The sequence below is a fragment of the Dreissena polymorpha genome, chromosome 2 (assembly GCF_020536995.1).
Source record: "Dreissena polymorpha isolate Duluth1 chromosome 2, UMN_Dpol_1.0, whole genome shotgun sequence".
Lineage (NCBI taxonomy): Eukaryota > Metazoa > Mollusca > Bivalvia > Myida > Dreissenidae > Dreissena > Dreissena polymorpha.
The window spans coordinates 7,112,839-7,137,776 of record NC_068356.1 but is presented as its reverse complement, the minus strand read 5'-3'; the positions used below and the strand labels follow the sequence as shown (position 1 = coordinate 7,137,776).

Below are 24,938 nucleotides of genomic sequence, written 5' to 3'. Positions count from 1 at the left end.
ATAAAAATATACCTGAAACTGGAAGTTGGGACTGTCACTGAAATCAATGGAATGTTGATAAATCTGACCTATGTTCCATACATTAATCAAGATCTATTTTATAGTTTATCACACATTTTTTACAGAGCACACTACAGATGTTGTTCTGGTGGAACATATAGCTACTGTTGCAACACAGTCAACTGTGCCAATGCTGCCTACTGAGAGTAGTCCCCCGCCTGTTCTGTTTTTTAAGTTTTTAATTTCACTCGCATAAAACATTGCAGAAGGCTCTTGTTATGTAATGTAAGTACCCTCTGATTTGTCTGTTGTGTACCAGGGTTTTTTCTCCACTTTTTGGGAAGATAGCCCATGGCTTTGGAATTGGGAATTTTATCGGTATTTTCATGAAATTGGGAAAATAAATTCATTAGCATTTTTTTCCACACGAAAAGTCCACTGATTAGGGAAATACTAAATTTAATTTAACTCTTTATAATCATTAAAATTAAAAGAAAAAATCATATAATACTTTATTAGATGTAATTGAATTAAAATTGAGATAAAATACACATAAGACTTCTTTCTAAAAAAAAAAAAAAAAATTTTTTTTTTTTGTTTTTTTTTTGTTTTTTGGAAATTGGGAAATTTTTTCCACATTTTGGGAAAAAAGTATACTTTTTGGGATTGGGAACATAGCCGAATTTCGGCTATAAAATCGGGCCAAAAAAAACCCTGTGTACATTGTCTGCAAATGTAAACAATGACCAGCTGTTAAGAGTTTGAGAAGTTGCTTTGAGTTAAATGTAACTTTGTGCCTGACTGTGAGGAGAGATATGTTTGACTTTGATCTGATTATCACCCATTTGGAATTTAACATATAATTTGATAATTCATTATTATTATTATTTTAAAACGTTAATCTATATTACTAAATATGTTTTCACAAAAAAGGACTGTCCAGGGCTTAAGAGCCTTCTAAGAGCTTAAATAAAATTATTAATATTATTTTTTATGCAACCTCAGTGATTACGCCTATCACTAAAAGATTTTTTTTCATTGACAGGCACATTCCTACTGAAGTGGCAATAAAACAATTTTCACATGACATGATTGTAAACATATCATTTTTCTGTTAAAACCTAGAGCTTAAGATGCTTTGTGATGCAGAATGAAGCCACTAATGGTAGAGAAGATGCATTTTAAAGATTCCCAATTCATTTATTTCGCGACTCGAATTTTTCCCAATTCATTGATTTCGCGACTCGAAAAATTCCCAATTTTAAGATTTCACGACTCAAAAAATTCCCAATTGTAGGGGTACAGGTACCTTTCCCCTTTGGGGAAAAAAAACGCTGGACCTTGACCTTGACCCTTCACCACTCAAAATGTGCAGCTCCATGAGATACACATGCATTTCAAATATAAAATTGCTAGCTTCAATATTGCAGAAGTGACATTACATGAGCAATTTTGACCCATATATTTGACCTTGAAAAATGACCTTGACCTTGACCTTTTACAACTCAAAATGTACAGCTCCATGAGATACACATGCATGCCAAATATCAAGTTGCTATCTTCAATATTGCAAAAGTATTCATAAAATAAGCAATTTGGGCCACATATATTTGACCTCTGACCTTGAAGGATGACCTTGACCTTTCACCACTCAAAATGTGCAGCTCCATGAGATACACATGCATGCCAAATATCAAGTTGCTATCTTCAATATTGCAAAAGAACTCAAAAAATGAGCGATTTTGGCCACATATATTTGACCTCTGACCTTGAAGGATGACCTTGACCTTTCACCACTCAAAATGTGCAGCTCCATGAGATACACATGCATGCCAAATATCAAGTTGCTACCTTGAATATTGAAATACTGCAAAAGTGTACATTAAATGAGCGATTTTGACCCATATATTTGACCTTTGACCTTGAAGGCTGACCTTGACCTTGACCTTTCACCACTCAAAATGTGCAGCTCCATGAGATGCATATGCATGCCAAAATCAAGTTGCTATCTTCAATATTGCAAAAGTTATTGCAAATGTTAAAGTTGGCGCAAACAGACCAACCAACAGACCAACCAACAGACCAACCAACAGACAGGGCAAAAACAATATCTCCCCCACTACGATAGTGGGGTACATAAAAATTGATCTTTCAGTTGTCATATTAATTTAAGATTATTATTTGCATTTTAGTTTGAGGTAGTATCTTAATTAAATCTTCAAAGTTTAATAGAACAATTCACAATTAAAGCAATGAAATATTTTTTTACGAACATACAATGTTCATTATCAACATAATGAATACTTGATCATATGAAATTCGTATCATTTGTTTAACTATTTGGCACATGTCCATAAAAAATAAAATGTTTAGAAAATTTAGTCAAATCATTATAATATACTGAAATAAACACTGGTTTCAACATAGGTTACATGCATACAACTGATACCTGATCGTCTGGAGAGACACAGAAGCTTGTAATTTCCTCATCCTGCTCCTCCCCGATGCAGATCTGTACCTTGCCCGTGGCGATCTCCAACACATTCACCTTGTTACCGCAACCACAGAACATAAACAGGCCATCACTGGAAACCTGAAAAACAGTATGGTCACTGCTTCATCTGTTATTGCAAGAACTGCATTAAAAATAATACTGCAGTCAGATTGCCAAATAGTAAATTACTGTAATGCATCAGATCCAGAATCCAGAGATTCATGCTTACTCTGACTTACGAAATCATCTAAATTGTAGGTCAAACAGCACCCGGACAATCAGCTACCTGCGTTTTTTGCATTCCTGGACAATCGGCATCTCGTAAATTTGTCAACCAGGATAATTGGCACTTGATTCAAGAGTCCATCCAGACAATTGGCATATGATAAAAGGCTAATCGCTTATTTCGCAAATAAAGACATTAGACTTGATTTTACTTAGCTGTGGAAGAACATTCGTAGTTTATTTAACACAACCTTTGTAAATCTTTATGTGTAGTTATGATTTTTTTTTTTTATGAAATACATTCATTTTCCTTCTTGTATTAACTATTATTTTCTTTCACAGTTTGTTTTTTTAGGGAAAAATCAAAAGTTACGGAAAGGCGTTAACTATCTTTGATAATCTTTATTATATTTTAATATGCTTACAGGTGTTTTCGAACCAATTAGCTGATTAGCTTAGTCAGTCCACACTTTAATAAGTTTTATAACAGGACAGTGTGTTTACAGGATTTATAAATCATTTCTTTTACCAAACAACTTAGCAGATCAGTCTAACAAAGTATTGACGGGCTTTATCAATCGCTTTAACTCGGGTGTAGATTGTCCGGTTCAACAATTAAATCTGATGCCATAGTCCTGGTCAACAAATTTACGAGGTGCTAATGGTTCGGGAATGAAAAAAACATAGGGAGCCAATCATCCGGGTGCTGTTTGTCCAGATACCAATCATCTATCCTAGTACAGGACAATAAACCAAGTTGAAGTGTATAAGGTGTTTCACATTTAGCAGGAACATCTCTCACAGGTTAATGTTCACGTTGAAGAGATTATAAGTGCACACAGACAGAAAACTCATAAAACTATTCTCAACAGTAAACTATTTTGATCGCTTGACACTTTCTGAGCAATGTGTAAATTAATAAGAGAACTTAAAAAAAATTCACTAAGCAATACAAATGGATTTATTATAAGAACAAGGGACAAAATTGTCACAAAACCAGGTTTTCATTGTGAAAAAAAAAATCTGATAAAGGGAGAAAACTCAAACTGAACTTTTGAAATGACCAAAAAAATTAACCCCCTTTGTAATTTTTTTTTTTTTTTTAAATCTATTTTTAGTCGTGGCGACCTTGACATTGGAGATATTGACGTGATTCTTTCGTGGGACACACCGTCCCATGATTGTGAACAAATGTGCCAAATGATTTTAAAATCTCACAATGAATGACATAGTTATGGCCAGGACAAGCTCATTTATGGCCATTTTTGACCTTTGAACTCAAAGTGTGACCTTGACCTTGGAGATATCGACGTAATTATTTCGCGCGACACACCGTCCAATGATGGTGAACAAATGTGCCAAATGATTTTAAAATCTGACGATGAACGACATAGTTATGGCTCAGACAAGCTCATTTATGGCCATTTTTGACCTTTGAACTCAAAGTGTGACCTTGACCTTGGAGATATCGACGTAATTATTTCGCGCGACACACCGTCCAATGATGGTGAACAAATGTGCCAAATGATTTTAAAATCTGACAATGAACGACATAGTTATGGCCCGGACAAGCTTATTCCGCCAGCCCGCCAGCCAGCCAGCCAGCCAGCCAGCCAGCCCGCCCGCATTCGCCAATCTAATAACCAGTTTTTTCCTTCGGAAAACCTGGTTAAAAACTCAAATATTAAGTAAAAGGTTAATATGCATAATAGCATATTCCATTTTAAGCATCACCTGAACCCTTCAATTTAATTACTCAATGCTCCTTTAAACACATATCAATGTATTTGCATAGTACTGGTAAGCAGTTCTGAATATAGGCTGAGCTAGTCTGCTGTTGTACTTTATACACAAACATGAATAAATAATTTTAACTCCTTAACAACATTAGTTTAAACAAATTTTGGCACAGTAATTTCAAACATGAGTAAAATCAAAAAGGTTAATGTTAATAAAATAACATTTATGATTGTAAATATCTCAATTTAAATTAGGAATAGGAATCGTGTCTGAAATCAATATTTGGATAAATGAGTCAAGTATTCGAATGTATCTGGATAACTGTATACTTACCGTATGTAAGTTAACTACAAAAGACTACTACCAACATCACAACACTGTGAATACATTATTTAGCACTGTAAATACAATTTGATAAACAATATAACAAATTAAGATATTTTTTTAACTATTTTACTTATAATAAAAATATTGAAGTTCCAAAATACTTCAAAAAAAATTAATCATAAAACTTAAACAAACTCTAGCCAGCTACGTAGTATATACATTCAATATACATTCACCATTTAGAAATTCACACAAATATCTTGCAGTACTCGGTTCAATTGATTTTTAAAGCACAGTAAAGAAAGAAATAACTTTATTTATACAATGTTTTATTTCAGATAAATATTGATATTGACAACTTAAAAAAAGAAACTTTGAATTTGAATGCATAGAACACATGTTTTCACGCTGTTGCACCCTTTTATTAAAACCAAGTAGCCATTCTTTGTTGGAAAGAAAGGACCATAACACAAAACACAAATCGCAAGTGAGCAATATGGCAACTAACCCATTACCGTCCCTGGCCACAGCTAAGCAAAAACAATTAACCGTCTGTCAACGATATCTTGTATATAGATTTACGTCCAAATATAAGGAAAATTATGAGCATAACATACGAATTATATTGTTTATTCAAGTATTCAGAACCTCTTTTGTTATCTGGGGAGCATTGTCAAACGCATACCTGTATTTTTCCTGCTGTATAAAATGCTTCATACTTGCTTTTCACAGCAAAACTGAAAACAAATTATGATATCAAATTTAAAAACAACAACATTTTATCAAAAAATATACTGAAAGTACCATTGGTTATTCTGCAGCAAGTTATGTCAATAGTTATGTATTTATACTAAAAGAAATTGTTCCATATGCATATACTTTAAAGCAGACACTGTGAATCCTACAACAACAATTTGAATTTGAGCATCTATCACAGTCAGACAATTTTCCACATCTGTTGAACAATACTGTCATAAAACTTTTTTTATTGTATGTGCTTGATGATAATTATTTATTAAAACATATTCATGTTTATCAGTGTATCATTGAACAATAGAAAGTGAGTGAGAGTAAAATGTGTACTAAAATATTGTTTGTGATTACGGATTAATGGAAACAACAGACAGAAACAACAGCCATGTTCAATCATTTCCAAATGTTAGCTGCAAACAGTGAGTAAGAGATGAGAAGCTTATTAAATGTCTTGCAAATTCATGTAAAGCCTGAGTTAGCTTATAATATCTTTTCCTTGAAAAAGTCAAAACCCATCTCAATCAGGTCATGAAAACACCTAGTGTCCTCTGGTATGTCAGTTTCTCACCTGTCAAAAAGAAATTGAGAATATATGTTTTTCTCTTTGAAGTAAGAAAGTATCATAAAAAAGTAAGATTCTAGCGTTTAGAAATCATAACAATACAATGAAAATCAAATTGGAAACGTCTCACACTGATTGCTATTTGAAAAATGCTTATTAGAATGATTTAAATCATTAGGAATCAATTATCCCAAGAGGGAGGCAATTGACGACATCCAGTAAATTGATTCGGCTGTTCGCAAATACAGTTTCCTTCTCCTTCCGTTTCATTATATATTATGTGCATTACTTCATACAAATGTAGAAAATTGTGTTGCCTGACAGAGAGACAAATTGTCTTGGTAGGAATTTTGTTCTAAGGATAACAGTTGGGCTTTTAGAAAGTTTTAGTCACACATGTTGATGGTTTTCACATCATCTGTAACAGACCTTGCAAAATTATGGCAAATCTTTTCTGTCTGTTGTTGTTTCTTTAGCAATGAAAACACAAATATTGCATGTGTGTCATTTATTTTACTATTTAAGAGTTCAAACAAAACTGGAATTATGTAAATTTATGATTGAATTTGCACAATTGAGCATTCAAACTAATTACACTTTCAATTCAATTATATTGATGTTACTGACAACACATTGAATGCACTCTGTGGAAAATGGTCTGAGTGTGGTTTTATATAGTTCTCATTCATATCCTTTCAAAATATTTATGAACTTTATGTATTGTGTTAGCCACATCATATGAAAATGGGCATTATTCCCAATCAAGCCAGCATAGCTACAAGCCATAGGCATAGGTATTTTGCATTTGAGAAGACCAGGTTTTCTCAAAAGTCCCAAAAAGTGCCTGTCAACCGGACAGGCTGATGGAAAAGTTAGCCTGTCCGGACAAAATTCACCTTACCAAACAGCGCGAGTTTATAACTGATGAATTAAGCAAAGTTTTTATTTTCATTAGCATTGCTAAACATAATGAAGACCAAACCAACATATTGACACATACAGCACCAAATAAAAACAAGAGCTGTCAGAGGACAGCGCGCTCGACTATTCGAGTGCTTGACATTATAACGTAAGCCATCATGGGAAAATTGTTCATATTCAATAATTTATTAGATGATCTTTCAAAAATAAAAATAAAGTTTTTTTTTGGGGGGGGGATGAGAGGGGGTATAATGTGGGGTGTTGTCATTTATTAGACGATCTTTCAAAAATAAAAAAAAGGAGAAAAAAAAAATTGGGGGGGGGGGGGGGTAGGGGGGTGAGAGGGGGGTTTAATGTGGGGTGGGGTAATTTATTAGATGATGTTTAGAAAAATTGGGGGGGGGGGTAGGGGGGGGGGGGTGAGCGGGGGGTATAATGTGGGGTGGGGTAATTTATAAGATGATGTTTAAAAAAAAAATTGGGGGGGGGAGGGATTCTTGGTAGGGGCGTGGGGTATTGTTTGGGTGTGGAATCCATTGTGGTATTCAGGTAAGTGTTGTTTTGTCTAAGTATTAATAAAATGTGATCATAAATAAAGAAGTTATGGCAATTTAAGCAAAATGTTCAATTATCTAAGTGTAAAAGGGGCCATAATTATGTAAAAAAGCTTGATACAGTGGTCTGCTCTTGTTTCTAGGTTGTGGTCATGTTGGTAAACTAGTATGCAAAATATAAAAGCAATATGTCAAAGGATATAGGAAATATTTGGGGTAGTACGCAAACTTTTACATAGATTTATCCATAATATGCATATTCTAAGTATAAAAGGGGCAATAATTATGACAAAATGCTTGATAGAGTTGTCTGCTCTTGTTTATTGGTTGGGGTGATGCTGGTTAACAAGTATGCAAAATATGAAAGCAATATGTCAAGGGACATTGAAAATAGTTGGGGTAGTACGCAAACTTTAACATTTGCTGCATATTCTAAGTGGAAAGGGGCCATAATTATGACAAAATGCTTGATAGAGTTGTCTGCTCTTGTTTATAGGTTGGGGTCATGTTGGTAAACAAGTATGCAAAATATGAAAGCAATATGTCAAGGGACAAAGAAAATATTTGGGGTAGTACGAAAACTTTAACATTTGCACGGTAACGCAGACGCTAACTCCGACGCCGGGGTGAGTAGGATAGCTCCACTATATATATTTTATATATAATAGTCGAGCTAAAAATGTTTGACATTCAGTCAGTATACAATACAATAATTGTTTCAATAATGAAGGAACTGAAACAGCGTAACAGTAACGATACAGCGTGTTTAAATTATATTTTATTAATAGGAAATGTCAATGCCAAATAATTTGCAAGATAACCCGGTACTTTAGTTGAAGCTTACAACGAAATTTTTAATGGAAATTAAGTGATTTCAATGTTGTACCCGCTACGAAATTTTTATTTATAAATAAATACACCCACGCCAATTTGCTCGCGCTTTTTATCAGGGCAAAGAAATTCATTTATTTCATCTAGAAGTTGTAATCAAACGACGCCTGCCAGTGAATTTTTTTGCCCAAAATTACCGCCTATATTCGACTGCTTCCCAATTTTTTTTTGTTACAACCTTTGTAATTGGATAGATGGTAATATGTCGGACCAATAAAATTGAATCTAATTGATGTTTTCGAAAAAACAACAAAAGGAGAGCACTCTTAAGAACTAATGACGTGGTAGTGTTTTTAATGACAAAAAGGCTCGACATTCACGAAAAGAATGATTCTAATGGGTATTTTCATTCTTTTGGCAATTATTAGACTTTTCGTTATTTAGTCATAATATTTTTTGGCCTGTCACAAGGACCATTGATATTAGAAACTTCGCCGGACCGTAAAGAATTTTATCGGACAAGACCGGCGGTCCGGCCTTTTCAGGAAGCCTGGTCAAGCCCTATAGTCATCCAAGGTTTTGTGGTCTCATTGACAGCCATTATGAAACCTTATAAAAGATTCAGAGCCATATTTGAAGCGTCTCAGTACTGTTCTTAGTTCTGGCTACCATAACTTTAAATGTCGCTTTTTATGATTTTTGATTGGCGTGACTTTATAGTTATGGACCAACCCCATTAGGAAAGTCAACCAGAAATTCCCGAAAAGTTGACAGTTAACAACGACCGGTCCAAAACAGCTTTTAAATGCAGTTGTTGGCCCAAATCAACCACTTGATTGGAAAGATTGACATTTTCCACATTTAACTGATATATTCTTTCACAAATACTATCTTAAACATTTAAAATGTATCTATTCTGCTCTTACATGTCGAGAAAAACAGCGATGTGACTGACTTTCTTGAAATGCGAATCTCCCCGAGAATATTAAAGTTATTAGCCGAGCAGGAGATCGGTTAGTAGTGTAATCTCGTTGCTTTAACTGTCTTTTAACGAATCCAGTTGCATTTTGTCGGCAACTGCATGGGAACATGTGTGTTTTCGATGAAAAAGGTCACGTCCAGTGTTCCACAATCTTTCAGCAATAGGCATATAGTGCGTTTCATACCTTGTGTATATATAATACCTATATGAGGGTTATTTTTTTCAAACTATGTATTTTTGTCAATATTCGGTGTTGAAAAGTCAAACCATACACAATAGGTGTACATTTAACAATCTGGAACCCCTGGGGTAAACTTGGGGGGGGGGCAAATTTATGATACTGCTGCCTGTGTATAAACTGTACGCTGAAGTTTCTTTAGCTATACTGTTCTCTGATAGTGAAATGTCCAAGCACACGGTGGTAAATTCCTACACCTCAGAATAGCAGGTTTAAAATATAAATATATTATATTTTAAGAAATATTATGGAAAATGAACTAATTATTAATAATTTTTTTATCGATTATTGCAGACGATATCCGAACACTACTCCACTTAAAAAATATAATACCAACACCAAAAGGTACACACTTTGCTTTTAATTGGTTCATTGTCCTGATGTCTGTATATTTCCTAACTGAAATATGTAACTGTCATGCAAAATAAATGATGGACAGGCAAAACGTTCAATGTAAAATGTTTAATTGTCATTCGAAGTTAGCATGTGTGTGCTTCCAAAATAACAGTTGGTTGTAAAAACAGTAAATCCGGTGACGATGATAATTATCATTGTGACTTTAAATCCGCAATTAGAAGTTCCAACATGAATCTAGGAGAAACTGAAAAGGAGGAAAAGCTACGGGAGTCTGCGTGCACGGGTGATCTCGATCAGTTGAAGAGGCTGATTGAATACGACCATGTTAACGTAAATTCAAAAAACAATATCAACGGGTGGTGAGCAATCATGTTCATTTTGTTGCTTATAAATTTATATTTTTATAAATAAGTTATAACTTATATTTAATTCACCAAAGAAGAAGTGGGGAGTGATTACAAACTGATGTGAAACCTTTGCTTTGCTAATTTAAAAGCTTATTGTATACGTGTATCATTTTAGTCTCTCGTTGAAAAAATGTGCAGCGGCTGCGGATGATAAAATACTATGTGTCCAAATGCTTTATATTCATGTTATAGAATACACACTGAAATTTGTTATTTAAACCTTATTGTACTAAACCTATGTAAAAATTCATGATTAATGATTCTTGTCAGATTATTTTATTATATTTTAATGCTATAAAATAACTATGCTTTTTCAAAATCTGTATCTACAGACATCTATGCTTGAGTAGGTTCAATTTTAGCAGTTTGCTCGGTTGAATGTTTTGTTTGTCTAATTATCTAAATAATTAATTGATTGACTGGTTTGATAAATAATCGATTTCGTTATCCAATGTTGTGCTACCATGTATTGCTCATTTTGTCATGTTAAACAGTTTTAACTTTCTTTAAATAATATGTCTTACGTTAGGTAGTTGTATACTATATGTGCTATTGTGTTATCATGTAAATGTTGAGTTTATAAGTTGGTTTTAAAAGCTCTTCAGAGCTTGTGTTTATATGTATATATACCAGACTTTATAAATAAATATTACTTGACTTGACTGCAGTAAATTTAGCGATACTCTTGGGAAACAGCTTCTTCTTTAATATCGACTATGATTCCAATGCCTTGCAGCAAAATTTTGCTTTTAAAATCATATTAAATCCCTGTGGGATATTCTTTCAAACTTGCATATAAACCTAGTGTAGTCTAAATTTGACATTTAATTGAGGGCTTCTTTTGGATTGGGCTAAATTCTGGCTTCCTAGGCTATATGGTTGAAACCTGAATCCTGTTAATAATTTTATAGTGTACCAAATTGCCACTAAACTTGAATAATTATGGTCTGTGTTGATGGAAATGTTGGTCTTTTTAGCCAATTTGTCATCAATGTTCAACAGATTGTATCAGATCTTCACAATTGGAAATTAGTTTTTGTTTCTATTCTGCACCTGAAGAGGCTGTAGCATTTCGCAAACAATTGTAGCTCCTGATTGTTTGTTAATGTTTTTTCCATGTTCCAGGACAGCCTTACACTGGGCCTGCAAGCGCAATCATGTGAATGTTGTCAAGTACCTGTTAGATCATGGAGCAGACAAGGATGTTCAGAACACAAGCAAGGAGTTGCCTGCACAGCTCACCAACACAGCAGAGATACGACACATATTGGACTGTAGGCTCCTTTTCTTGTAATGAATATGGTGAACTTTATTTACAGTTTTAATAGCCTTTTAGGACTTAATGTCAGCCATATTCTTCTGCTTTAAGAATAATTATTGTTTCTGAATACATCAGTCTTCATATTCCCCTCAGAATGTAAACCCAACTTTAAAAAAAAGGAAACCCAATTTTAAAAAATGTGAAAATTGTGCAAACAATCCAAGCAGAGCTCCAGATAAGAGGCGTATCTGCGTATTTACGCATTAAAAAATAAGAAAACGCATTCAAAATCGGCCCAGTATGTAACAAAACGCCCTACAAATCTTGGTACGTATTTTTAATCGATTAAAGTGCGTAACCCGTTTAACCAATAATTCAGTTGAGTTTTCAGTGTAAGTTAAACTTTGAATCAAAAGTAAGTCAATAAAAATAAGCTTGTAATAAAAATGGGATGTTTTAAGCGACTTGGGCTCCTGCCGGAATAATTTTAAAGAAATTCTGTTCATATCTTCATTTTAAATTCATTCTGTTTGCATTTAATAATATAAATAACAAATAATACTATTTCTAGATTAAACACGCCATTTACTTTGTCAGATTTCTATGGAAATGAAAAATACCCCTAAATATTCCTTAATACCCTTTTTGGCTGAAACAAAGGAGTAAAATATGCTCTAACAATAATATCAGGGGGTGAAATACCCTTTAGACTAAATCCTTATCTGGAGCTCTGAATCCAAGCAATTCTCATTGAATAACGTTTGAGAATAATGATCTTAGTCATGACTTTGTTTTACCATTACCCTCTGAAAATCAATATCTAAACCATGGATAACAGATTTTGTAATCTAACAGGTTCTTCAATTTCGATTGCACTTAGCTAAACATGTATTTGTTATTTGTTGTTTTTAGCTCATCTTAGCACAATGTGCTCATGGAAAGCTTTTGTGATCACCTTTCGCCTGTCGTTTGTCATGTGTTTTGCCTTTTCAATATTTACCGGTACCTTGTTAGAGTCCAATCTTCATGAAACTTCAAAACTGGATCACAAATAAAAAAAAAAATAGGTTCACTATTTCAAGTAAAAGAAAAGCTTGTTAATACTCTTGAAGTCTTATAAATAGTTCAACCAACATGAAACTTGGTAGGAATATTTGCCCAAATGCTATCTGTGTTTAGTTTGAAAATGGTTCTGGTCCATTCAAAAACATGGACTCCAGTGGGGTAATTGTCCATGTATGGCTATACTAACACCTTCCTAAAACTTTAGGAGTCTCATTTTAAGTCCCATCATGGAACTTGGTAGAAACATTAAAAAAATTATGATATCTTGGCAGTGTAATTTTTTTTTCTGTCTTTTAAAAAAATGACAGCCGGGATGCTTGTCAGTTTTCCTTATATGGCGGCTATAGTAGGTATGGGAAAATCTGTTATGAAACTTGGCAGGATTTTTTTTTTCTAAGGATATCTGGGCCTTGTTCAAAAATGATTGTGGTCCGTTATAAAATGTGGCTGACAAAGGGCTAGGCAGTTTTCCTTGTATGGCAATTGTAGCTATTGTTAAAGATTGTTAACACTCTAGAAGTCAAACATATGGTTCAATGTTCTTGACACTTGGTCATAAGATTTGTTCTAATTATATCTGGATCGAGTTAAAATATGGTTCTGGTGTGTTAAAAACATGACCACCAGTTGTCCTTATATGACAAAATAAAACCTTGTTAACACTGTTTAAGTAACAATTGCAGTCCAATCTTCATGAACCTTTGGTCAGATCATTTGTTCTCATAATATCTTTGCTGTATTTTTAAATGGTGTACGTTCCTTGAAAAACATGGCCCCCATAGGATGGTGCCATTTTTTCCTTAAATGGCTCTATAAAATCCTTGTAGTCCTATATAACCTTGTTAACGCTGTAATGGCCCCATTTATTGTCAAATCTTCATTAAACTTGGTACAAAAATCTTTCTGAATGAAATCTCAGTAAATGATGAAACTATACTCATGTGAGCTATACAAAAATGGTGAATCATCTGTTCACTCAAGAAGTCACTTTCTTTATCAAACCTTAATGAACCTTGCTGAAAACATTTGTTGCAATGATATCTCAGTTGAGTTAAACAAAAATCAGAAAAAAATAAATATTTAATTGTCATACAGCACTGTTCCATTATTTTGAACTTCCACATTTTAAAATAGTTAAGTTTCTTATGGTTTCAAGTGAGCACCTTAGGGCCAATGGCCCTCTTGTTGTTGTCTTTGTTTTTGTGTGGGATTGTGATAATTTTTAAAAGCTTATAACAACTATGTTGATATTTGCTTTCTTTGTTAACACATACTTTTGACAACAAGTGTCTTCTCATACACTGTATTGACTAATCTTTATTAATTAGATGGTGTGCCTTTATAGTCGATACACACCACTGTAAATGTACTCTACAGATTCTGGAGGGAACAAGGATGGTAAGCCCCTGCCCATCACACCCAGCTATCTCAAGTACCCAGTATTTCCTTATGGCAGTGGGGAAACTGACCCACCCTCAGGACCTCAGGAACCCCTTTACCACGCCCCTGTCGTCAATGGCAGCATTCAGAGACCTCCAAATGTAGATCCAAATGGTGAGAAGTATTCTGGTTGTTTTTTGAAGCTTTATTGTCCCCTACCGGTGAAACCGAAGGGGACTTATGGTTTGCGCTCAATCTGTCAATCCGTCACACTTTTCTGGATCTTGCGATAACTTAAAAAGTTCGTAATATTTTTTCATGAAACTTGAAACGTGGATAGATGGCAATATGGAGATTATGCACATCATTTCATTTTGTTCCTACGTCAAGAATTCTGGTTGCTTTGGCAACAAATAAAAAAATAATTTTTTACTGACAATGGTGGAGTTTCACTGGTAGGGGACAATATTGCTTTGCAATGTCTTGTTTTTCATGATTTATATTATAGCCACCCAAACTAGCTTTGAAAGGGGGTTGAATGTAATCACTCTTTCAGTGGGTTGGGTGGTCAGTCAGTCTGCATAAAATATTATAAGTTGGTAAGGGGAAACAAATTCCACATTTGTTAAATGATAATGTTAAAACTTCATATTTGTCATCACCATAAAATGCGGATTTGTCCTCCATAGCTTACCAAGCTGTGTATTGGTATTAGTCATGTTTGTTTGTGAGAAAGCAGTAGTTAATTTGATGTGTTTGCACGGCTGCACCAATAGTGCTTTTGACCATCAATGTTCTTCAGAATTTGAGAATGTGATCATTATAAGATATCTAAATTGTGAACATAATGATACTGTTGTTAATGTTTAATTAGTATATGTGTAAGGTATAGTTCAGCTCTGTACCTCCAGTTGTAAAATTCTTGTGTAATCCTTGTCTCAAATTTCATTAAGCATCAACTATGCAAAAGGCAAATGCATTCAAACATAGTAAAACTTGCTTTTCAGAACTTGTTTTAAAAGTCAGGGTAGCCTATTTAACAGACAAAGACTTTATAGAGGTCGAACTGAGTCGCAGCAATCTAACATATGACTCCCTGATGACTTTACTTACAAGAGAGCTTGGAGTGGACAGAAAGCTTGTGCACAAGATACGCAAACTTCCGAACACAGTTTTAAGGAAAGATAAAGATGTGGCGCGGCTAGTGGATTTTCAAGAGCTTGAGTTGGTTTTGACAAACAGAGCAATGTCTGCATGTTCTCGGGTGTATGCGGGGGATCTCGGCGACAGTTTCCAGCGTGAACAAATATTGTATTAGCTATTTATATTTATGGTATTTTTCTTCTTTTGTTCGGAGATTTTTTAACCAGGTTTTCCGAAGGAAAAAACTGGTTATTAGATTGTCGAAATGCGGGCGGGCTGGCTGGCTGGCGGGCTGGCGGAACAAGCTTGTTTGGGCCATAACTATGTCGTTCATTGTCAGATTTTAAAATCATTTGGCACATTTGTTCACCATCATTGGACGGTGTGTCGCGCGAAATAATTACGTCGATATCTCCAAGGTCAAGGTCACACTTTGAGTTCAAAGGTCAAAAATGGCCATAAATGAGCTTGTCCTGGCCATAACCATGTCATTCATTGTGAGATTTTAAAATCATTTGGCACATTTGTTCACCATCATGGTACGGTGTGTCGCACGAAAGAATCACGTCAATATCTCCAATGTCAAGGTCGCCACGACTAAAAATAGTTTGTTTGTTTTTTAAACAAACTTTCAAAGGGGGTTAATTTTGTTTGTTCATTTCAAAAGTTCAGTTTGAGTTTTCTCCCTTTATCAGATTTTTTTTTCACAATGAAAACCTGGTTTTGTGACAATTTTGTCCCTTGTTTTAATTTGTTTATTTTGTTACTTTTATATTTACTTGTTAGTTTATTATGTTTGCATTGTAGTTTTACCAAATATACTGGTACAAAGTTATTGCCGTTAACTTTTGGAGGTTAAGTGAAAAACATTTTGTTTGAAATAAAAAATATATATTTCAGTTTTGTCTCCATAATTATTTGTATTGTTGAGAAGTATATAAGTTATTTATTTTTCCTTGTCAATTTTTTGTCTGGGTAGATTCTTAAATATAACTCTTCTGATAACTTACAACCTAAAAATGGCATGCAAACTTTACTTTCATTTTTCAACAACTGCTTGCCATGATTTATCAAGCTGTAATTTTTAGCTTACCTGAGATCAAAATGCAAATATTATAATTTGCATAATGTTCAGATCCCCATTTGTGTGTCGTTCATCTTCAACATTTACTTTAAAAGACTTAATTATTGTAAAAATTTGGTCAGAAATGTGTCTTTATGGTATCTTGACTTAGTTTGAAGCTTGTTCAGATGGAGTCAAAAACGTGTTCACAATGTAAAATTAACTTGTGAACCCTCTAGAAGTCAAATTTTTAGCCTAATCTTTATGACAGTTTGTCAAAACATTTGTCTTAGGAATATCTAGGCGCAGTTTGAAAACTAGGCCACTTTTTCGGCCGAATCTTTATGAAACATGGCTAGGACATTTGTCCCAATAATTCTTGAAAGAGTTTTAAACTGGGTCAGGTATGGTTTAAAACTAGGTCACTAGGTTATTTTTAGTTCCCATACCGGTTTCACCGTAGGGGACTTATGGTTTTGTATCCGTCAGTCCGTCATACTTTTCTGGATCCTGCGATATCTCTAAAAGTTCTTAATATTTTTTCATGAAACTTGGAATATGGATAGATTGCAATATGGACATTATGCACGTCATTTCATTTTGTTCCTACGTCAAAAATTGTGGTTGCTATGGCAACAAATAGCCTAGAAATACTGCTGAAAATGTTTTTTTTTCTGGATCCTGCGATAACTCTAAAAGTTCTAAATATTTTTTCATGAAACTTGGAATATGGATAGATGGCAATATGGACATTATGCACGTCATTTCATTTTGTTCCTACGTCAAAAATTGTGGTTGCTATGGCAACAAATAGACTAGAAATACTGCTTAAAATGGTGTTTTTTTCTGGATCCTGCGATTACTCTAAAAGTTCTTAATATTTTTTCATGAAACTTGGAATATGGATAGATGGCAATATGGACATCATGCACGTGATTTCATTTTGTTCCTACGTCAAAAATTGTGGTTGCTATGGCAACAAATAGACTAGAAATACTGCTGAAAATGGTGTTTTTTTCTGGATCCTGCGATAACTTAAAAAGTTCTGAATATTTTTTCATGAAACTTAAAACATGGATAGATGGCAATATGGACATTATGCACGTCATTTCATTTTGTTCCTACGTCAAAATTTCTGGTTGCTATGGCAACAAATAGACTAGAAATACTGCTGAAAATGGTGTTATATCTGGATCCTGCGATAACTTTAAAAGTTCTTAATATTTTTTCATGAAACTTGAAACATGGATAGATGGCAATATGGACATTATGCGCGTCATTTAATTCTGTTCCTACATCAAAAATTCTGGTTGCTATGGCAACAAATAGACTACAAAGAACTCTGAAAATGGTGGTTTTCTGGATCCTGCGATAACTCTAAAAGTTCTTAATATTTTTTTCATTAAACTTGGAACATGGATAGATGGCAATATGGACATAATGCACGTCATTTCATTTTGTTCCTACGTCTAAAATTATGGTTGCTATGGCAACAAATAGACTAGAAATACTGCTGAAAATGTGTTTTTTTCTGGATCCTGCAATAACTTAAAAGTTCTTAATATTTTTTCATGAAACTTGGATCATGGATAGATGGCAATATGGACATTATGCATGTCATTTCATTTTGTTCCTACGTCAAAAATTCTGGTTGCTATGGCAACAAATAAAAAAATATTCTGACAATGGTGGAATTTCTGACAATGGTGGAGCAGGTAGGGGACTTTTATTGCTTGGCAATAGTCTTGTTAAATTAAAGAAAAAGCTTGTGAACGCTCAAGATTCCACTTTTTTATGTTCTGTTAAGTTATGCAATAATAAATATGCTCAGTGCTTAAAGATATAGCATATGACACAAAAAAATTGCATATGTATCAATTTAATAATATTTAAGAACAAAAATCATTAAGCAATTTTGTTTCTGTCTTTTGAGGTTTAAAAACTACAAATGTATATATCTTCTGCCCACATCCACATTGACAAGCACACACACACACATACATGTGCACGTACACACACATGCCCTTGAAATGTATTACAAAAATCATTATAATGTTGCTATATGTACATGCACTTTTAGCGTGATCATTTTGGGAATATTTAGTGGGGGCATTGCCATGGGAAAGATGATTGATCTCAATCCATTTTATTATTGCAAAGAAAACTGACTTTACATTTCACAAATCGGATTTATTTTTCGTGAAGTTCACCGAACATTCTATTTTCAAGTTTATGCATGCTAGTCTAATTTAAGTATTATTTAATCAGAGGTTTTCACACATTACTGTGTAAGATTTCCAAAAGACTTAAGTATTTTATTCATATATACTATCCCAATACACCACACATGAAACTTTAATTTGATTTTTGTTATCATAACAGACACAAACTGCAGTTGTTCTACATGTTCCAATTGTTTTAATTGCACACAATTGTAAATTTTACTTTTTATATTTGTCTAAATGTTTGCTTGTTAAATTAATCCCATGATAGATCAATATACCATTCCATCATGGTGTGTACATAAGTGAGTAAAGTCCAGTGTTTGCAGTTGTCTATTTTGGGACCAAACTACTACATGTATTTGTAATATTTTGTTTAAATTTATGAAATTTTATGTTCTTAAGGTTGTTAGAAATAAAAAATTGTATTGTGATCAAATGCTTCTTTTGTACTGCATTGATTTGATGTGTGTATATAATGCTGTATATTTTCAAACTTATAGGGTTGTCTTTACTTAGGATACCGTTGATTTTACATAGGAATTGTAACATAACAGATAGTTTAGTGTTTATACATTTGACAGGTATACACAAATGCAAAATTAACTGTGCCATCCATGAATGTGACTTTCTTGAAGAGTGTACATTTTTTGTTTATTTAAATTGAGCTCAATGTTCATTTTCCAGTGAAAAAAAAAACCTCTACTGTTTTACAAGGTAGCCTTTTGTGTTATTTATTATGTTTATCTATTGTAGACATTCCATTATGAGAATTTTAAGGGTAATGTATTCCTCGTACCGGTAAAGATGTTAGAACAGAACATATGTTTGATTATGACTTGTGCAATTCACATCATCATAGACCGGTATACAAGTACAGAACAATTTTTATTAGTAAGTCATGTTACATGTTATATCAATACAGAACACTTATGAAATATTCTAGTACATGTATTAAAAGCATAGTGGGAATGATGTAATAGAGTAATTGGGCTGTGTTTTCATGTTTACTGTAGATACACATGAATGTGTTCACTATCTTCTAACCATCAGTTGAAAAACAAACTTTGAGATGTTTGAATTTTTACACTTAAATAAAAAAAAATCACTTGTACCTGCAATTTTGACCCCAAAAACATTATGAAGAGTTTTCAAAATCAGAAAAAACATTTTTTTAAACAGCATAACATGTGTACTTAATATGTTTGAATTTTTTAATTTTTTGTTGGAGCGTTATGACTTAAAAAGTATTCAATATGTTTGATTTTTTTAATTTTTCGTTGGAGCGTTTTGACTTAAAAAGTATTCAAAATATACTTATAATACATAAATGATTTAAGAATAAGTTTATTAAATATACAAACCTTATGAAATCCAAGTACGTGTTGTTTTTTTTCCATTGTTCAGATTGTATTGCTACGCTAATCCATGGTACCAGTTTGTAAATATTGATGCAAACAGTTTATAAGAATCTTGTGCATGTGTGTTATTTAATTTTTTGTAATGCAATAAACGCTCAAAAATCACTTTGTTTCATTAACAAGTATTGTTCAAGTAATATTGAAATGTTTATTTTTAGTTTTGCCTCATCCAAAATATTTGCTCTTAAGTAAAATCTTAAGCCAAGGCTATTGATTTAGGATTTTTTGGCCTCGGCTATTTAATACTTTCAACCATATTTAAAATGGCAAAACTAGTTTTTGTTAGGTTACGAACGAATTTATCATTACATATCTTATGAAGAGCAATAAAACAGTAGAACAATCAGAAAAATATCTCAAGTGATAGTTTTGAACACTTTTTTAAAATCATGTCGATGTAACAATTACAGTATTGAGGACGTGAAAAATTGTCTCATCTATCATTGTGAAGCACAGCCATGGCTTTCATATTTGGCTGGAGGTCCGCTACGAATTTTTTCAAAGGCATATAGGTTAAAAACTGGTTTTTACCAATTTACATAAGCTAATATAGGAAATACCTTTCATATATGGAACTTACATGTACCATCATTAAGAGGTCCTCTACAAATTTTGTTCAAATTATGCCCCTGGGGTCAAAACTTCCCTGCACCTGGGTACCATGTTTTATATTTATTTATATACGGAAAACATTTTTACACCAATAGTTTGAAACCGTAAACCCAGTGGCTTTCTTACTCAGTGGGTATCAGTCTCCAGAGGTCTTCTTCAAAGCGTTCAAAGTATGCCTCTGATGTCAAAGCTTGCCTCGCCCGGGGGGGGGGGGGGGTCAACAGTTTTATATATAGAGAAAATCTTCTCTCATGTGAAACCAAGGAAGTCCATTGCTTTCATATTTGGAATAAAGCAATATCTACAAAGTTGATTCAAATCATGCTTTTGGGTGAATTTGAACACTTACAGAGATCATATTTATCATATGAACACAGCAAAACAAATGTGAAAATGTCCACAAAAAACAATGCCCAGCTTTGCTAATGGCTCGGGGTTTAAAATTGGCATTGCCTCACGACTGACCTGATTAGAATAGAGTTGTAAAGCAAACTGATCGCTTAAATGACAAGGCCAAGAGTTATAAATACTGGTGGGTAAACTTGTTTAGCGGACCTCTTCTAAGTTTGCTCAACTTTGCCACCTTTCCTCAAAAGTAGCCCCAAATCAAGGGTCACGAGTATAACAATTACGGATTGCCTCAATTGCCTCAGATGATCGTGCACGGATCCTCTCGACTATGTTGTTAAAATCTTAGCCAATATAAATTATTGTATATAATTTTGCTGATTACTGTGTTGATATTATAAAGAATTTCTTAACCCAGGAATGTTTTTTTCCTGTTTTTATGTAATGCATACTTTCTTTTTCGAATCTTTCACAATCTTTAAATACATTCTTATTTACATGTACCGGTATGTTATTTAGTTACGCTGTGAACAAGCAATTTAAATGAATAAACGTCTTCTACAGATTTGTGTGACAAGTTACAAAATGGCATGATTTCGTCTAATTCTTCGAAAACAACATTTGGGAAATGAATTAACAATTTACGCATCATGGGCGACCAATTAATTATTTGTGTCTTTGTCTCGCCACCGCTGATTAACAATGAATTTAACAGATTTAACAGTGCGTTGTCTTATTACCGCTATCTCGTTCCCGGTCGTGGGCACGAAATACTCCTCAAATCTGCACATTATTTACGACCTGGTTTCCGCTTTTTTTTTCACATCCTGCTTTAAGCCACTGGCTCTGATTTTCGTTGCTCGCTCCATTCTTGATAAGTGCAACGTTTTACATTGTAGCGCGCAATTTACGTATGTAAATTATGACAGAGATTTACATATATCTAACATGTTGTATATCTGGATCGTAATCAGTAGTGCGTTCAGTTGTAAATATTTATACGAACGGACCGAAGAAGCGCTCTAAACGCGATTTCATAAGAGGATCGAAGCATCTCGGTTCAAACTGAATAGCTCTGAAGGTGGCCAGATCATTGGTACATCTATTTTGGAATTTAAACAAATCGACGTTATGGAAGAGCCTCTAAGTGTTAAGAGTAACAAGACGAACATTTCGATTAACAAGCGTTTGTTTTATTTCTTAATTTTCCTAGTTATAGCTGTGCCCGTGATAGTGGGTGTTGTCGTCTGGAAACTTACTGACAATGCATGTACAGGCTCTCAAAATGGGAGCCACGGAGAAGGAATGCCGATTTTAGGTGGAACTACTTCAGGACCAGACGTGACGTCATCGAATCCGCCTGACGTTGTCATTCAAGAACCATGGAAAAATCTACGACTTCCGAAGCATGTGAAACCGATACATTACGACATCACCTTATATCCGGACTTTTACAACAACAATGGATGGTTTTACGGAAACGAAACAGTCGAGTTAAACGTTACACAGGCAACAAACGTTATTCTTATTCATACGAATTACATGAATGTTACTCGTACCACGCTGCAAAAGGCGGACGGCGCCAGTATAGCGATTTCCCGCACATTTTGGTACCCGGCTAATCAGTTTTGGGTTGTTCAAACGATGGAACCGATGCACGTGGGAATCGTGCTGCTGCGGCTGCAGTTCGACGGGTCGCTCACACGGGCTATTGTCGGCTTTTATAAAAGCACGTATAAAATTGGCACGGAAGAAAGGTAATGTTACAAAATGCACAGTACATTGGCATTGGCACAGATGCAGCCGATTTGTGTTGTGCCTTTTTTTTCGTACTTACACAGTTACTCTTTGTATCGCTTTTTGCGTGACATCACGTAGTACATTATAGGTGGTACGTGTATACACCGTCTTATCGTTGTTCGTTTTGCATCCGACCTAACGAAACACGAAAATCAACTCGTAATAGACCATATTCCAATTTTCAAATCACCATAACTCAAACAACAACAGCAACAACATATTTCTGAATAGCGTCGTTCGTTTTACTTATTATAAAGCAAGACAAAACTATTTCCCTTTTCATATTTAATTCTTAATATTAAGCAAATCAATGTTGAAAAATTAAATGAAGCGCGCGTTCCCGTTTCCAATATGCTTTGATAAAAAGGTGAACAATTAAGACATACTAGTGATATTATTATTAAAATGGATCGTTTGTGTTACAATATTTTAATATTAACAAGCTTATCTGAATATTTTATCGTGATAATATGAGTCGCGTTCTGAGAAAACCGGGTTCAATGCATGTGCGTAAAGTGTCGTCCCAGATTAGCCTGTGCAGTCCGCACAGGGTAATCAGGGACGACACTTTCCGCCTTAACTGGATTTTCGTGTAGAAGAGACTTCCTTGACACTAAAAATACAATAAAAGCGGGAAGTGTCGTCCCTGATAAGCGGACTGCACAGGCTAATGTGGGACGACACTTTACGCACATGCGTAAAGCCCAGTTTTCTCAGAACGCGACTCATATATAACGTATCTGTTAAAATTAGACTACGTTGCTATTTCACGGGGACGCATGTGATACAACGCAGCAAAAAAGGAGACATGCATAAGTAATACAAGTAAAAAAAGGAAAAAAACAACTTTTTTTTTAATTTTCGTAAGGTTGATAACTGTACTTCTGGTATATAAATGTATGCAAAGATTTAAGCAATACAGTGCAAGTTTTGTAACATTTAATTCGTTTCGATTCACAATGTTTTTACTTTCAAAACGAATGCATTTCAACGTGTTTTTATGTACTTTGTAATACTGAAAACCCGTTTTTGTCAGTTTTGCGCACTTCCTCGTTTATACCTTTTTAATTGCTTTAAATAGTTCATTAAAAATCAACTTAAGGTTTGGTTTATTGAACGCCCAAAACAAAACGTTGATGAATAACGAATAATAATAAAAGATTATAAGAAATGGTACCCGAACATCGACGAAAAAACAGTTGCATATTGTGTTTATACGGTCGAAATGTTGTTAATTTAGAATCGAGGTCATGGTTAATAGAATATAGTGGTGTGGTCCATACGGTTCACTTTACCTGATGTGTTAAACCATTTAAGTACTTGTATATTTAAATGTACTTTTATTTTAAACGTGCATTTTATCCACCTCAAAGGTTTCGAATAACGAGCTGTTCAAATTAATATAGGTTTTTTTAAGTGTTAAAACACTTTTGGTATTTGAGTGTTTACGCGCACTTATTATTGAAATTTTAAGTGTTTTTTTAACTTGTTATGAACTATATGGTAAATATCGAATTACTTTTTAAATGACATTTCGTACATTTTCGTCATACCTATTGCGTGCGGTAAACAACTTTAGCTTTCAAAACGAGATTTTAATACGCATTAAACTCGTTGAAAGCTTCTGTGGTGTAGAGATAAAGTATACCCTTGTAACGTTTATTAATGAACTTTGTTTGCTATTATAATGATTATAGAAAATTCAAAATAGTATAGTTTTGTTATTAAATGGCATTAACAACAAAACAAAGTGTGAACAAATAAAAAAAATCCCCGTCTTATTTGTTACGATATGACTTGATAATGATTAATCCATCATTTTTACATAATCAAACATAAACATTAAAACATTTAAATAGTCCAGACGGAAACTATATAATTTTATTTATGAACTCAGCAACTCGAACTAGTTCGGTTCCGACAGCTTTTGTTCACAAATGATGAACTACATGTTACTCATACGTGTTGGCAATTTATGAAAGTTGTATACGAATCCAACAAAGTTCAAAAGTTTATCCATCACCATAACTTCTCAACTGAAGCATGATCATGGCATATTCATTGTGAAAACTTGCAAGCCATTAAAAGAGAAGCACTGCAACTTGAAACTGTGTGCCGTGAATCAAAATATATTTATACATTAAAGAAAATGTCTATGATCTAAGTTTGTATCTTTCATAAATGCATATATAATGGATTTATGTATAAACATATACAAAATAAGCATTGCTT

General features: G+C 33.9%; 3 protein-coding genes across 4 annotated transcripts in view; 2 read left to right on the top strand and 1 right to left on the bottom strand.

The window, feature by feature from the left end:
- LOC127865749 (transducin beta-like protein 3) overlaps positions 1-10,129 on the bottom strand; it is a 74,831-nt gene extending 64,702 nt beyond the window's left edge. The window contains exons 1-3 of the mRNA XM_052405691.1: positions 9,981-10,129; positions 5,472-5,523; positions 2,450-2,593 (exon numbers count right to left, since the gene is read on the bottom strand). Coding sequence (XP_052261651.1) covers positions 2,450-2,593; positions 5,472-5,523; positions 9,981-10,000 — 216 coding nt within the window. The 5' untranslated portion in view covers positions 10,001-10,129. The remainder of the gene's footprint in view (positions 1-2,449; positions 2,594-5,471; positions 5,524-9,980) is intronic.
- Positions 10,130-10,165: 36 nt separating this feature from the next.
- LOC127865748 (ankyrin repeat domain-containing protein 40-like) overlaps positions 10,166-24,938 on the top strand; it is a 176,449-nt gene continuing 161,676 nt past the window's right edge. Inside the window, exons 1-4 of one of the 2 annotated variants that reach the window (XR_008042758.1) lie at positions 10,166-10,343; positions 11,517-11,665; positions 14,095-14,271; positions 15,105-15,467. Coding sequence is in view for 1 of the 2 variants with exons in the window: in XM_052405690.1 (XP_052261650.1) it covers positions 10,213-10,343; positions 11,517-11,665; positions 14,095-14,271; positions 15,105-15,415 (768 nt within the window). In the remaining variant the exon portion in view is untranslated. Of the gene's footprint in view, positions 10,344-11,516; positions 11,666-14,094; positions 14,272-15,104; positions 15,500-24,938 lie in introns of those variants that run through there. The other variant, XM_052405690.1, reaches the window with a different exon arrangement.
- The window catches only part of LOC127865745 (glutamyl aminopeptidase-like), a 26,661-nt gene continuing 23,485 nt past the window's right edge, over positions 21,763-24,938 (top strand). Inside the window, exon 1 of the mRNA XM_052405687.1 lies at positions 21,763-22,663. Within this exon, the coding sequence (XP_052261647.1) occupies positions 22,038-22,663 (626 nt within the window). The 5' untranslated portion in view covers positions 21,763-22,037. The remainder of the gene's footprint in view (positions 22,664-24,938) is intronic.